The sequence below is a fragment of the Garra rufa genome, chromosome 7 (assembly GCF_049309525.1).
Source record: "Garra rufa chromosome 7, GarRuf1.0, whole genome shotgun sequence".
Lineage (NCBI taxonomy): Eukaryota > Metazoa > Chordata > Actinopteri > Cypriniformes > Cyprinidae > Garra > Garra rufa.
The window spans coordinates 42,134,888-42,149,388 of NC_133367.1; the positions used below are offsets into that span (position 1 = coordinate 42,134,888).

The window sequence follows — 14,501 nt, forward strand, 5'->3', positions numbered from 1 at the left end:
ATTTTCAATCCCCTCTCCCTCACTCTGTAAAGGGCTGGGGATATTAACGCTATTGGTGGGAACGCGTAAAGGAGAGTGCGAGGCCACTCGTGCGCCAGCGCATCTATTCCCAAAGGCGCGCTCTGATCTTTCAGAGAGAAAAACAGAGGGCATTGAGCATTGTCCTGCGACGCGAACAGATCCACTGTCGCCCTGCCATATATGCTCCAGATCTGATCGGTCACTTGCTCGTTCAGTTTCCATTCCCCGTAAAGGGGATTTCCCCTGGACAGCAGATCTGCACCCAGGTTCATGATACCCTGTACGTGCGTCGCCCTCAGTGACAGAAGATTGGTATTGCTCCACAAAATCAGTTTGCGTGCCAACATGTGTAAGGGGAGTGATCTGAGACCCCCCTGTCGGTTTATGTAAGCCACAACTGTAGTGTTGTCCGTACTCACGAGGACATGACAACCTTTTAGAAAAGGGAGAAAATGCTTCAACGTCAGAAAAACGGCCAGCATTTCTAGGTAGTTTATGTGACAGTGGATCAGATGGTGACCCCATCTCCCGTTCACTGCCCTGCCCTCGTAAATGCCCCCCCATCCGGACAACGACACGTCTGTCGTTATGACCTTTCTGGCCCGAACAACACCCATGGGTACCCCTTGCACCAGAAAGGACGGGCGCCGCCAATGATGCAGTGCCAGGACCGCCGCTGACGTCACTCTCACTCTCCTCCGGGAGTGCCGTAACGGATCCAGACTCAGAGAGGCTACCCATCGTTGGAACTCTCTCATAAATAGTCTGCCTAAAGGAATGACTATGAGAGCTGAGGCCATCAGACCTAACAGTCTGAGGCATGTGCGAAAAGAAACATTGTTCTCTCTCCGAAACTCGGCCAGGCATTGCGTAAATTTTATTACTCTGTCCTCTGACAGTCTCGCTCTGAATGTCACTGAATCCAGTAACAGCCCCAGATACGTTATTGACTGTGTGGGGACCAACACACTCTTTTCTGTGTTTAATCTGAGTCCTAGTTTCTGCAGATGTTCTAGGAGCATTGCTGTGTGTTCTCTCGTTTTGTGTTCCGATTGAGCTGTCACCAGCCAATCGTCTATGTAGGTAGCGAGACGAACGCCCTTCTCCCTGAGCGGAGTTAGTGCCGCTTCTGTACATTTCACGAACACCCTCGGGCTGAGAGACAGGCCGAAGGGAAGAACTAGGTATTCGTATTTCACGCCAAGGAATGCAAACCTCAGAAATTTTCTGTGGGGTGGATATATTCCTATGTGAAAATACGCATCCTTCAGGTCGATTGAAGTAAACCAATCGCCTGGGCGCACTAATTTTAGAAGTGTAGAGTGGGTAAGCATTCTGAACTTGTACTTTCTTAGGTATTTGTTCAGTGCACGAAGATCTAATATGGGACGAAGTGCTCGAGACCCCTTCTTCGGGACTAGGAAGTATCTCGAGTAAAACCCACTGTGGCTTTCCTCGGGCGGAACTACCCTTATCGCCTTTTTGTTCAACAGGGAGGTGATCTCCTCCTGAAGGACATGTACCAAATTTTCCCGCACATGAGAATAAATTATTCCTTTGAATTGTGGGGGGAAAGTGGCGAACTGCAGTCTGTAACCGCACTGTACTGTTCTTAGTACCCACCGGGACTGTGTGCATTCTCGCCAATAGTTTATTTGCAGCGTTCTGGCGCCATCTTGTGGCCGAGTCGAACATGTGTTTGTGGTCTGTACTGCGCATGCGCGAACACTCAGCGCTTGGACAGAGTTCACTTGGCTCACCATCCTTGGAGGAGCGATGACTCCCCGTGGTGGTGTTATACTGTGTTCTGAAAATGTGTCTTTCAACATTTTTTGGGGCATTATGTTTTGCAACATTTGTTGGGGAAACAGTGATCCTACTCACCATCTGGGTAGGATGAGGAGCTGGCTGGTCCGTCTGCGCCGGTGCGGGCGGATAATTTTTCCTGGGCCAAGCGGGTTTCTGCTCTGGTGCGCCGCTCTGACCTGCTGCATTCACACGCGGTCTCTGACGTCTAGGAATGCGAAAGCTGGGGGGTGGGCGAGCTGTGACCTGTGCAAAGGTCTGCCGAGGAGGTGGAGGTGGTGCAGTCTGCGTTTTCCTTGGCATGCAGAGCTGTAGAGCCTCATCATCTCTCTTTTTCTCCTCGCATCTCTTCTGCATCCGTGTCAGCGCTGAGCCAAAAATGCCTTCAGCGACGACCGGTGCATCTAGAATGGCCTCCTTTTCTCTATCTGAAAGATTGGCCAAATTAAGCCAGCGTCCCCTCTCTTGTATTACCATTGTGGCCATGTCTTTTCCCGCAGCCTGAACGCCACATCTCTGCAGACGGAGGGAGAGGTCTGTGACGACACAGATTTCCTCCCACTGTGCCTGACTTGGCATGTCAGACACCTCGTCCTGCAGCTCCGCTTGGTATGCGGTTAGCAGAGAAATCGCGTTCAGAGCCCGAGCAGAGAGAGCGACCTTTGAAGGCAGTGTCGGGTTCGCAGCCGCGGTGCGCTTTGGGTGCAGGTGCGCGGCTACCAATGTCTCCATAGGGGGCATGCGAAGAAGGCCTGCCTTCTCCATCCCCTCCACGTCAAGGGCAGATCCCCCCTGCACAGGCATTTTGCTAGTGAAAGGATTGTCCTTCCAGGTGACAGAGAGCTCCTCCAGAAGCTCTGGAAAAATTGGAAGGAGTTGCCTCGCTGCCCGTTTAGCTCTCGGCAGCCGCTTGCCCTCGTAGCGAGACTTTGCAGCCTCCGCTACTACGGTCGGCCACGGATAATTGAGTCTCTCCGCAGCGCGTTTGCACACGTCTTGCAGGTCAACACTAAGAAGCGGGGAGGATGGTGCCCCGCCCGCCTCCTCCGTGGATCCCGCCGTAACGAGGAGCGGTTGTGCAGATTGCATAGGGGGAAGGAAAGGGGAATCTTCGAAATCTTCCTCCTCCTCAGAGAGGAGAAAATCCGATTGCCCTTCCTCCTCAAATTCAAACGCGTCCTCCTCGTCCGTGCTAAGGACACCTGGCAGAGGGATGCATGCATCCAGCTGTTCGCCTCACGATAGAGCTGCCGTGGTGGGCAACTCCAAAGGAATGGCTACCTGGGGGGCGGAAACCGGAGCGGGGCTAGCTGACATGAGGGGATCCTGGTCAGACAAGCTAGCTTGGCGTGCTAACCTGCGACGAAGGCTTTTCATAGTGAAACGAGCGCAATGCTCACAAGAGCCGGGACTTTCGACCGCCATTTGGGCATGTTTCAGCCCAAGACATGCAGAGCAGACCTGGTGTGTGTCTCTGCTCTAAATTTTATTCCCGCATGAGCAAAGCCGCGGATCTCCCTCGCTAGCTTGGGTAGTCTGCATCGCTGCAGCCATAGTTGCGGTACTAAATGACCCTAACAATGAGCTGGAGTGCCGATTGATGAGGGTGTAGGCGCAAGCGGCGTGGTGGCCAACAAGTCGTCTATTAGCAGTACCAAGATACAACCAGCAACCAGTGTGGAGACTCGTTGATGGCTGTACAACCTGAGTAGACTTCTGGTGTGAAGCGAGAAGAGGTTTTTGAATGTCGTAATGACGTTGTGTCGCTCCTTTTATACCAGGGGAGGGGAGTCACTCCCTGACGCAACGTAATCTCTGCCAGCCAATTGGGGCTGGCGTAATGGAATTGGGCTTCTGAGGAATACGCGGAAGGGGCGTATCCCATAGTGAGACACCGAAACGTATGCTTGAAAGAGAACGGCTCACTTGCTTCATTCTGAGTGAACCAGCGGTTCGAACGAATCAAATGAATATGATTCAGTCATTAAATCAGTGTCTTGCTGCCACCTGCTGGCAGATCGTTTCGGTTATTTAAATCATTTAATATTTCTCTATTCAAAATTTTATATTTTTAAATACAACTGCAAGAGAAAAGCATGGAAATATATATTTTCCTCCCATCTCATATTTATTAGTCTTATAAACATTTACTGTGTCCGGTATAATAAGAATGGGGACTGGTGGAAAGCGATCACTGATGCAGTTGCAGTGTATATTGCAAAATATATGGTGCCCATATGTAGTGGAAAAGCTGGGGTTTCTTTACATGCTAAATGTCTTCGGGGGAAAAAATCTATTTAAATCGTAAATCGGATTGTTTGTGAAAAAATCGGGGATTTTATTTTTAGGCCATTTGGCCCAGCTCTAACTAGAACATGCAAATCTATCATCATTGTAATACAGACTGTATTAATTAATTCCTAATTTGTTTATTTGTTCTTATTGCATTGCTTACTGTGTACTTGTTTTAATATCTTAAATATATATATTAGTAAGGTATACTGTTTTTTTTTTCTTATTGTGTTATGTAATGAATGGAAAATATATAGGCTGATTAACCTATAATTTAATTTGTATAATTCCTCTATGATTTTTTCCCCCGGAGGAAACAACCATCTAAGATTGATCAGTACCATGACATCATACAAGCAGCATGTGCTTTATTGTCTGGATCTTGTCTGATTCAGCAATTAAGGATAAGTCAATACATACCAGCAGCTAAAAAGTAATTAGTACTCTGAGTAGTTTTTATAGAGAGTAATTTGTACTTTTACTTAATTATTTTTTTAACACCAGTACTTTTACTTGTTATTGAGTATAAATTTTCAGTACTCTTTCCACCACTGCCTAAAACTCATGGCAGCCATTCATTGCCAATATAAAGCTTGGAAAAGCCAGGATATTTTTTAGTAACTCCTAATGTGTTTGTCTGAAAGAAGGTAGTCATATACATCTAGGATAGGCTTTACGGTGAGTAAATCAAGGAATATTTTTTTTATTGGTCCTCACCATTGCATAATTTTCATACTATAAAGGCATGGCGGTGTTCACTAGAATCAGTTCCAAGCTGAACAACTACAAACAATATACACTCATCAATATTGGACAATACAGGAATTTCAATCTTTCACACATCACAAACAATTAGCCCAACTTCGTATTCAATGGATACAATTCTACCCTAAATAGTGAAACTTATAATTGTATACACAAGAATTTGAAGCGATCACAACAATTATTTACCACCATTTTGGTATTAAACACATCAGCCCATACTCTCTGTGGTGAAATGTTAATAAGTCCCACTGACATGCAGTGTACTTTGGATGTTTTCTGGCAAGAAACTTGGTGGAATTCTCCAAATTGGCTTGATGTTAAGGCATTTCATGTTGATTGGTGTACAATTTTTTTAAAAAGTTGGCGGTGCTCTTTGATTGGATGTTTAAGAGCTACAGTCATGCCAACAGAAACCCCTTGGAGAAAAGACTATGTTGATTATTCACAACAAATTCCAGTTTCTATTGTCTTGTGGCACAACATCACCAAAAAATAATAGGGCATTCTTAACAAGACAGAGAGTTTGAATGTCATTCAGATCCAAACTGTTGCTACTGAGTCACAAAAGATGATTTGCATTTAAAACATATATGGCTAATTGAGTAATTTTGCTCTCAGCTCCTTAACTCTTGGTGACTCCCTGGTTTTCCCTACATCGATCATGTAGATTGTTGTCTGAATGAAAGTGTAAAAATGAAGGAGTGCCTCATCAAATGCTAAATTAAAAACAAAGTGTGCTTTAAATAGCTCATCGAATGCACTGAGGGAAGTGTCTGACTGACAGGGGATGAGATTCTTATCCAGAGCTATGTAGAAGTGCTCAATCTGGCTGCGGTTCCTGGAAACAGCAAGGAGGTACGGATGTCTTCCTTCTCGCTGCTGAAGATGTTGTCCAGGGCTCGTACGAGACTACAAGATGGAGTCACATAATAATGAGAAAGAAAATCTTAGGAACGGTAAATTGAGGAAGATTTAAAGCAGTCATATTCCTAGTCTCATTACCTTCTGAAACACCACAAGCCTGTTTACGGCATCTGATGCACTGATTTTTGAGACCTTCTTGCCAGGTGTTGGTGGAAGTAGATGGAGCAGCAAAAACAGTGTTGACATGTCACTGTCCCAGTCTAAAAAAATAACCAGATATAATTAACAATATCCAGATAATGTTTTCATGAAGGCATCGCTAATGCTTTGAGGCTACCAATTTAAAGCAGTATGCAAATAAATGAAAAAAAAAAAAATAACATCTTACCAGAACAATGATCATCATCTCTCTGGTTATTTGCTGACAGTAGAAGTGAGCGCACAACAGCAGTCGACGTCAAACCTATGGCTTCTTCAATGATTTTTGGCTTAAAAGTTGTATCCCACATTTCAAGCAAGTTGGACGATGTTTCTGGACTGAAGAGCAGTGAGAAGTCTTGATTCAACTTAAAAAAATAAAAATAAAATGCATTAACAAGAATTCTGAACATTACTCTTTGAATAAGCCGTTTAAATCTCCAAACTTACAAGTCCCTTAGTCTTTAGAAAAGCAGGAAAGGTCTTCAGAATGTCTCCCGTCTTGTTTGGGTCATGAACAAGCCTATGTCTATAGTGAAAAGTCTCTCTCATTTTGAGTAAGATCTGTGCTTCATCTGTGGAATGAGTTAGAAAGGCAATTGCCTCTCTTAGAGTATCCTCATCCTGCTGCTCAGAGCTGGAACATCTGTTCCAAGAAGGTCCACTCAAGCTAGTCTCCCTTCTTTTGGAGATGTTAGGCTTGTTTCGCTTCTTGGCGTTTCTCTGAACAGTCTTCAGTCGCCATGCGATGTATCCAGTCCCACCGTCTGCATCATAAAAATGTTCCTGTGGCATTTTGCAGAACATTGTAAGGTTCATTCAGAGACACTTTAGACAGCTTCAATATACAGTGCACAAGTCAAGGATACTCACATAGCCTTTTTTTGAAAACGGATCCTTTAGTGATGGGAAAAGAGTCACAACACCTAGAGCATACATCTCCTTCTGGTCCCTTGTGGGAATTCTCCTTAAAAAGCAAAGACAGACTACACATAAGCAAAAACACAACAAATATTTGAACAAACATGACAGCAGGTATACACACAGCAGCAGGAATATAAGGCTGCTAAACCAAAATGTCCACCTAATAACATTGCAGTGATGAGGGGTTCGCTCCCTGTAGACATACTGCATACAGGATACAGAATCTATTACTCAACCTGTTCCTGAGGCCAGCCTCAATAGGCTTATTCCTCCAGTAGATTTGCTTGAAGCCTGATAAGCACTACACAAAGTGTCTGTGGATTGTGAAAACAGTTTGAAGGGTCAAATCAAGATAGAGGACAAGATGATTATTCCCATATTGCCATTTTTCTGCAGCTTAGAAAGGTTTAATAAAAGTTTGGCCTTGCACTTTCACAAAATGCATGGATGCTGCTCTGGCTTCTCTAAGAGTTCTTCATTTTTATTTGACTGGTTAATATTAGCCTAGTTGCAAGGAAGCACAGCATTGACCACATAAAGTGCTTGGGGTCAAGATGCAATGGCAATAAAATATGCTCACTCCAGTTTAGAGGACGACTTTTTACAGTTGTCTCTTGCACGTATCGAATCAACTTTGGCAGCAGTGACCAGAATCAAGCTAGGCCAGTTCGTCACTGTGAAACAGTTTCAGAGACTGTTAGGACTCATGGCAGCAGTGTTCAATGTGATACATTTAGGCCTGCTGTACATGAAACCTCTGCATTTGCCCAAGGGGTAACCCATCTCACACAATCAAGTTCATGCACATTCCTTGGTCATGTGGAAGAAGCCTTGGATGGGGATAAGTTGACTTGTTGACTTTTAACCCCATTCTAGCTTATAGCAGTCCTAGATCACCTACCATGGAAGATCCCAATCAGGAGTGACCTTCTCACACATGCTGGGGTTACGATAGTTCACCCCCGTCCAGAGAGGTGGAAACTGTGGGTCTGGTCCCTGAGAGGGATCAGTTCCTAAATGAAGGTCTCTCAGCTGAGGTTGTAAAGACCATTCTCAATTGTAGAGCTCCTTCCACAAAGGAAATGTTATGCTCTAAACTGGAGAGTATTCACTTTACGGCACAATGAGCTATAATTAGCAAAAATGGATTTGTGATGGACATACTGTTCAAAAATTCACCTTGTATGTCCCACTTAAGAAATAAAGTCAATATCACAGTGAGAAAAATGTTGTTGGGTGAACTGTTCCTTTAAATGAAAGGCACCTACTTTTAAACTTAGCAAAAACATCTAGCGCCAAAATATTAATTCTAATAGCAAAAATTAATTTGTGATAATTATAATACTCTAAAAATCCCCTTTTTGGTCCCAGATGAGAAAGAAAGTCAGTGAGTGAATAACTGGAATATTTTTGGGTGAACTGTTCCTTTAAATGAAAAGCACCAACTTTTAAATTTAGCAAAAATAACTAGTGCTGAAACAAAACAATGAGTTATAACAGCACAAATGGATTTGTGATCAACATTTTCTTCAAAAACTCCTCTTTTATGTCCCACTTCAGAAATAAAAAAAGCAAGATCGTGGTGAGAAGAAGATTAAAAGTGTTTGGGTGAACTGTTCGTTTATTTTAAGATTAGCAAAAACGACGAGTGTCAAACATTCTAAAAAAAAAATAATAATTTGTTAAAAACATAATTATTTAAAAATCTTTATGGCACAGAGAGGGCTTTGCATCATCATCATCCTCCTCACGGGTTATACTTTGTGAGGACCCTTGATGTTCAGATGACCTCTACTTGTAGAAAGACAGACCAGTTGCAGATATGTTTTGGGTTCCCTAAGAAGGGCTGCCCAGCTAATCTATCAGTGGATTGTAGTGGAAATTTCAATGGCTTATGAGGTCCACGATCTACCTGTGCCTCTTCAAGCCTCTTCAAGTCTGAGTCATTTTTTTAGCCTGGACCTCCTAGTTGTGGTGCTCATCTCAGGTGCTCATGGCCAGAGTCCACAAGGTGTTGTAATACAACACAACACATTCAAGTTCCCTCTAAAGGAAACGTCTTGGGGTGCAACTGTAACTCCACTCCCCTTTGCCTTATTTCCTGTAAGCCTGGGTGTGCCTTCCTCCATCCTATCAGAAGCTAACTTTATTGTGATGTTGGCTTCACTTTGTAGCTTTAGTGTTACGCTGTCATGCATATGAGTATATAAAGCAAATATAAAAGAGTTTTACCCATGCATTTCCACCATATGTCCAACCAAAATGTTGACTAGGACTCGTCTCATTTCACTTGAAAGTGTATTTTTGGAACTGTATTCAGCAAGGACAGCATCTCCTCCACTTGTCTGCTTTAGGGCACTACAAACCATCTTCACAAAAAAAAAAACACAATACATCAAAATTTTACCAACTTAATGTATTTCAAAAATAAAACATGTACTAAATTTAAATGAACAAGTAACCTGTTTTGCCTCAGCTGCTGCATCATCCGTCTTAGATTTCTTGTAAGGGCGTTCTGACGTTTGGTCAAGTTCACATGATGAATGACTAAGTGACAATATGTCAGTCCAAGAGTCGCTTGTTGCATCTGATAATATTTCTGAAACACAAGAACCTATTACAACATAAATAACAATGTATTTGTGACACAATAGGAATGCAATGCCATACTGTACCTTCAATCGTCTCTCTTCTAACAATAGTGAGTGATGTATCAGGTCTGGCGGTGAGCAAATCTAGTAGAATGTCCTCGTCGATCTCAGTTTCAGTGTCATCATAGATGTGTAGATATGTCTCAGGTGGCAGGCCAAACCTACTGTGGACTAAACATAGACAGCATTTTATGTATGAAAAAGAAACAACAAACAAATTAAGTAAAAACTAAACGAAAAAAATCACCTTCATTAACAAAGTCTGCAAAAGTGAATCCATCCTGAAGTCTGATATATTTCCTGGAGTCCTGATATCTAACTTTGATCAGCAGCATGTTTCAAATCTGAGAATTAAAAAAAAGAGAAATGCCATTAAACACTATAAACATATATATTGCATAAACCTGTCATTTAGATAGGTTTGCTAAAACATGACAACACAACTCTATGTGAATTTTCTAAAAGCCTTTACAGTTACATTACTTATGCATGATTTTTGGACGATATTCCAACAATTGTGAAATTAAACTGAATGATTGTAGGTGCAGTATTTTCGTATTTGCGAACCGTACCCATGTCCGCTTAAAAGGGGTGTTGTGGAGTATAGTTGAAGTGAACAGCGGTGCAGTTTGTTTCTGAAATAAATGCGAACGTACCAAATCGCTGAAGTGAATCATTATCAATAGTGAATTATTTGATAAAAATCAGAGAGCTGTATATCTCATTTCTTCTCACCTTCAGCATTCTTTAGAGCATTTGCAGTATACAGTGCCCTCCACTAATATTGGCACCCTTAGTAAATATGAGAAAGGTGACCGTGAAAATAAATCTGCATTGTTTATCCTTAGATCTTTCATTTGAAATTCTAACCTTTCATTGAAGTAAAACGATGGAAACTGAGGGGGAAGTCTCATTAGGAAATAAAAGTTTATCTCCAGTTCACGCTGGCCACTATTATTGGCACCCCTAGAAATTATAAATTATAAGTAAAATATCTCTAAAGTATATTCCCATTAATATTACAATTTTTTTTAGCACACCAGGGTGGGTAGGAGTATAAAACTGTCCAGTCATGATGTTCTGTTTCACAGGATTATAAATATGAGGAACACAAAAGCCAAATTCTCTTAATCATCCATCACAAGAAGTAAAACCAAAGAATGTGGTTCTGATGTGCAGAACAAGTTTGTTGAGCTTCACAAAATAGAAAGTGGCTGTAAGAAAAGAGCTAAAGCATTGAAAATCCCCATTCCCACCATCAGGGCAATAATTAAGAAGTTCCAATCAACTAAAGATGTTACAAATCTGCCTAGAAGAGGACATGTGTCTATATCATCCTAATGCACCATAAGGAGGACAGTTTGAGCGGCCAAAGACTCTCCAAGGATCACAGTTGGAGTCTTGGGGTCAGAAAGCCTAAAAAAAAAACAATCAAACAGCCCCTACATCAGCACATGTTGTTTCAGAGGGTTTCAGGAAAAATCCTCCTGGCTCACCCAAAAACAATCTCCAGCATCTTCACTTGTCAGACATGATTGGAACTTCAAACAGGACTGGCTTCTATGGTCAGATGAAACTAAAAATGAGCTTTTTGGCAGCTGAATCTCCAGATGGTTTTGGTGCAGACAGGGATAATAAAGTACCCCATGTCCACGGTTAAAAACACAGCTGGGTCTTTAATGTTGTGGGCCTATTTTTCTGCTGGAGGTCCTGCACATCTTGTTTAGGTACATGGTTTCTGTCAAATACCAGCTATTTCTATCAAATCTTATAATGGGCCATGGTTGCATCTTCCAGCAGGACGATGATCCAAAGCAAACATCAAAATCAACACAAAATTGTGTCACTGAGCACAGAATGAAGCTGCTACCATGGCCATGTCCCTGACCTGAACCCTGTGCCTATTATATTAGTATGCCCTTGTCTCAAATAATGCTTCTAACCTTTCCAAGTTTTCCTTTTTTTCCTTTCTGTTTTCCAAGTTGTTGTTATATAATCAGCAAAGAAACAACATTTCACTTGTTTGTAATTTATATGACCACTCAGACCGCTGACTCCTCAAAATAATATTCCTTAACATAACGCAAGGCTGACTTCTGTTCTACATCTCCTTTATATTTGAGCGTATTTACTCAGTCAATTTTCTCGAATCACTACATAATTATAAATTATGACAGGGTTTATATCCAAATGCACATTTTCTCAAGAATAAATTAAACAATTCTGAGTCCAGCTGATGCAGAAACTCAATACAACAACAACGTAATCCCGATCCAATAAGAATAAAGCCATTCATCACGGTCATCTCTTGTTTAGTATTATCTTATTTTATTATGTATATCCCTGGGCACATTATACTACGTACATTTACACCGTCATGTTAATAATGCAATGGAGAGCAAGTAGAAAATACCTTATTCAATATTATTTTAATAATTATAGCGAAAAAAATTCACGTAAAGAGTCATAATGCACAGCCAGCACCAAACAGACAGAACGGCAAACTGAAAAAGGTACTGAATAATACGTGCCAACATTCAGAATTAAATAAACATATTATGTGTGACTACCCGAAGCTGACACAAAGTTTTTGAAGAAATGTTTGGTCTTTGTAGAATAAAACACTGGTATATATCATAGTATTATAATATCTGTTTTGTGAAAATAGACTTTGATTTGCGAACTTACTCTTGTTAAGTACGCTGCTGCTGTCACCGGAAAAACTTTTACCCCGCAAACGCCAATCTGGAAGTCAGAAACGCGGAAGTGTGAAAAACTAATATGGTACCAGTAATAGTGGCCGACGTGAACTAGAGAAAAACATTTATTTCATAATGAGATTTCACTCCTAGGTTCTATTGTGTACTTCAATGACAGGTGAGCATTTTGTGAATGAAAGATCAAAAGGATAAATTACGCAGATTTATTTTCACATCCACTTTTGCTCAGATTTACCAAGGGTGCCAATATTTGTGGAGGGCACTGTATTTGTAGGAGATAGACGCAAGTGCCTTATGTTACAAAGCTTTGGATATAAAACCAATGGTTCACAATCAAAAATATAAAAGTGAGGAGAGCAGCACTATGCATTATGCTACCTACTCTGCCACCAGAGTCTCATTATATATTTATTCCCATGTAGAGTAAATTGTAGTCTACTGTATATATTATCATATTTACAACACTTTGTTAATGAATGCTACAGCATACTGTAGGTATTTACTCTACTGAACTGACAAAGTGCAATTCATACTGTAGTATATACTTCAACTTTTACTAAGACATGCAGTATTGAGTTCAGTCATTTGTTTATTTAATATACTAACCTATATGTTACATTACCTCAACATCTATAACATTACCACGACAAATTCATTCAAGTACTTTACTATAACATGCTTCAAAAACACTTTAGTATTTTTCCAGAGTTAAATTGTCTGACTTTCCAGAATTATTGAAGCATGATGCGAAATCATTTTTAACTTAAGTGTCCAGTGATTAACTTCATTTGGCAAAAGCATCAGGATACATGACTGGTATAAGCATGCAAACCACAAGAAGACTGATCCAATGAAATGTTTCAGTGGGAATATCATGTGAAAGAGCAATCCCTGCCTCTATAAGAGCTGTTACTGTATGTTAGCATTAGCATGTGCCTGTTGTTGTGTGAGGAGGTCAGTGTGGTTCTCCTAAAAGTCTGCTCCTCTCTCTCTCCAGCTTTACTCCTCCCCTATAGTAGCTGTTACTCTTTATCTGTTAGCATTAGCATTCGCCTGTTGTTGTGTGAAGGAGGTTAGTGTTTCTCTTACCTCTCTGGCAGCTCCTGATCTCTCTCCCCAGCTTCCCTCCTCTATAGTAACTGCTACTCTGTGTCTGTTAGCATTAGCATTAACAGGTTTGTCAATGGGTGAGAAGGCTGTTTCCCACAGTCTGTTGGTCTCCTAATCTGCACCCCTCTCTGTTTCTCTTTGTCTATTAGCATGATCGTTATAATTAGCATTAGCGTGTTTCTCAGCAGTCTGGAGCTCTCTCCTTTATTGTAGCTGTTGCTGTATGTTTGTCTGAGAGCATTAGCATTAGTCTGTTGTAGTGTGAGGAGCTTCAAGAGTTTCTCATTTCATCTCTCTAGCAGCACTCACCGCAGTGAACTGCTCAAATGTATTTATTTAATCATTTACTGATTATTTTGTGCTCCTATCTCATGCTTCATAAGAAAGCAAACTCAAGATTCTAGACTGAAAATCACAGAAATTTTCTAATAATAAAAAATGACTCTTTGTCAAAGTTGAGCATTTTGTTGTACCAAAGTATCATGTGGTTTTCCTCCACTGTGGATGTGGATGTCTCAGTGTGGCGTATCCTGAGACTTTTTTTCCCTCTCACACTAACATACAACCAGATATCAATCCAATATACTGGAACTGGGATTGAAAACTGCTGATTTAATGAAACTTATCGAATTTGCATTGTACACAAAAGTGTGTTCTACATTGTGAAAGAGCACAAACAGCATTATAGAGCTTTACTTAGCCCTAGAGTTTCTGCAGATATGAACAAGTGAAATTTAAGACCTGTTTAATGCCACCTTATATGAAATTTAAGACCTAAAACTGTAATGGAAATACACATATTACATGCATACATGTAATATTTAATGTAAAAAGTAAACAAAATTTCATGGCTGTCATAAATTATATTTATTACTACGATATACTGTGAACTTTTCATATCAGCAGATACTATTCCACACAGAATATCCCCATGAAAGTACCACTTAGAGATATCTGGTGATGTAAACTATTTATTCTGAAGCAATATTTACCTTTATAAAGGCCTTTTTTACTTTTTGAAATGTATGGATCACCTTTGCAATTATTACAATTACATCATTTACACTGCTAAATTAAAAGTGCAATGAATGATGTTATGAGACGTTTTAAACACATTTATGAACATACTAAACTACCAGCAGGAGGCGGT

At 41.0% G+C, this 14,501-nt stretch overlaps 1 protein-coding gene across 2 annotated transcripts; it reads right to left on the reverse strand.

Annotated features, from left to right (window-relative positions):
* Positions 1 to 4,806: 4,806 nt before the first annotated feature.
* LOC141339092 (uncharacterized) lies at positions 4,807 to 13,629 on the reverse strand. 2 transcript variants are annotated; one of them, XM_073844721.1, is made up of 10 exons: positions 13,331 to 13,629; positions 9,769 to 9,865; positions 9,546 to 9,692; positions 9,333 to 9,469; positions 9,103 to 9,239; positions 6,820 to 6,913; positions 6,397 to 6,732; positions 6,137 to 6,314; positions 5,887 to 6,008; positions 4,807 to 5,793 (listed from the first exon to the last, which is right to left on the reverse strand). In XM_073844721.1, exons 2-10 carry the CDS (start codon positions 9,854 to 9,856, stop codon positions 5,479 to 5,481), a joined length of 1,554 nt encoding a protein of 517 aa, XP_073700822.1. In that variant the 5' UTR covers positions 9,857 to 9,865; positions 13,331 to 13,629; the 3' UTR covers positions 4,807 to 5,478. The 2 variants fall into 2 exon arrangements, with proteins under 2 accessions (XP_073700822.1, XP_073700823.1); XM_073844722.1 differs by lacking the exon at positions 13,331 to 13,629 and adding an exon at positions 12,210 to 12,257.
* Between the last annotated feature and the right edge of the window lie 872 nt (positions 13,630 to 14,501).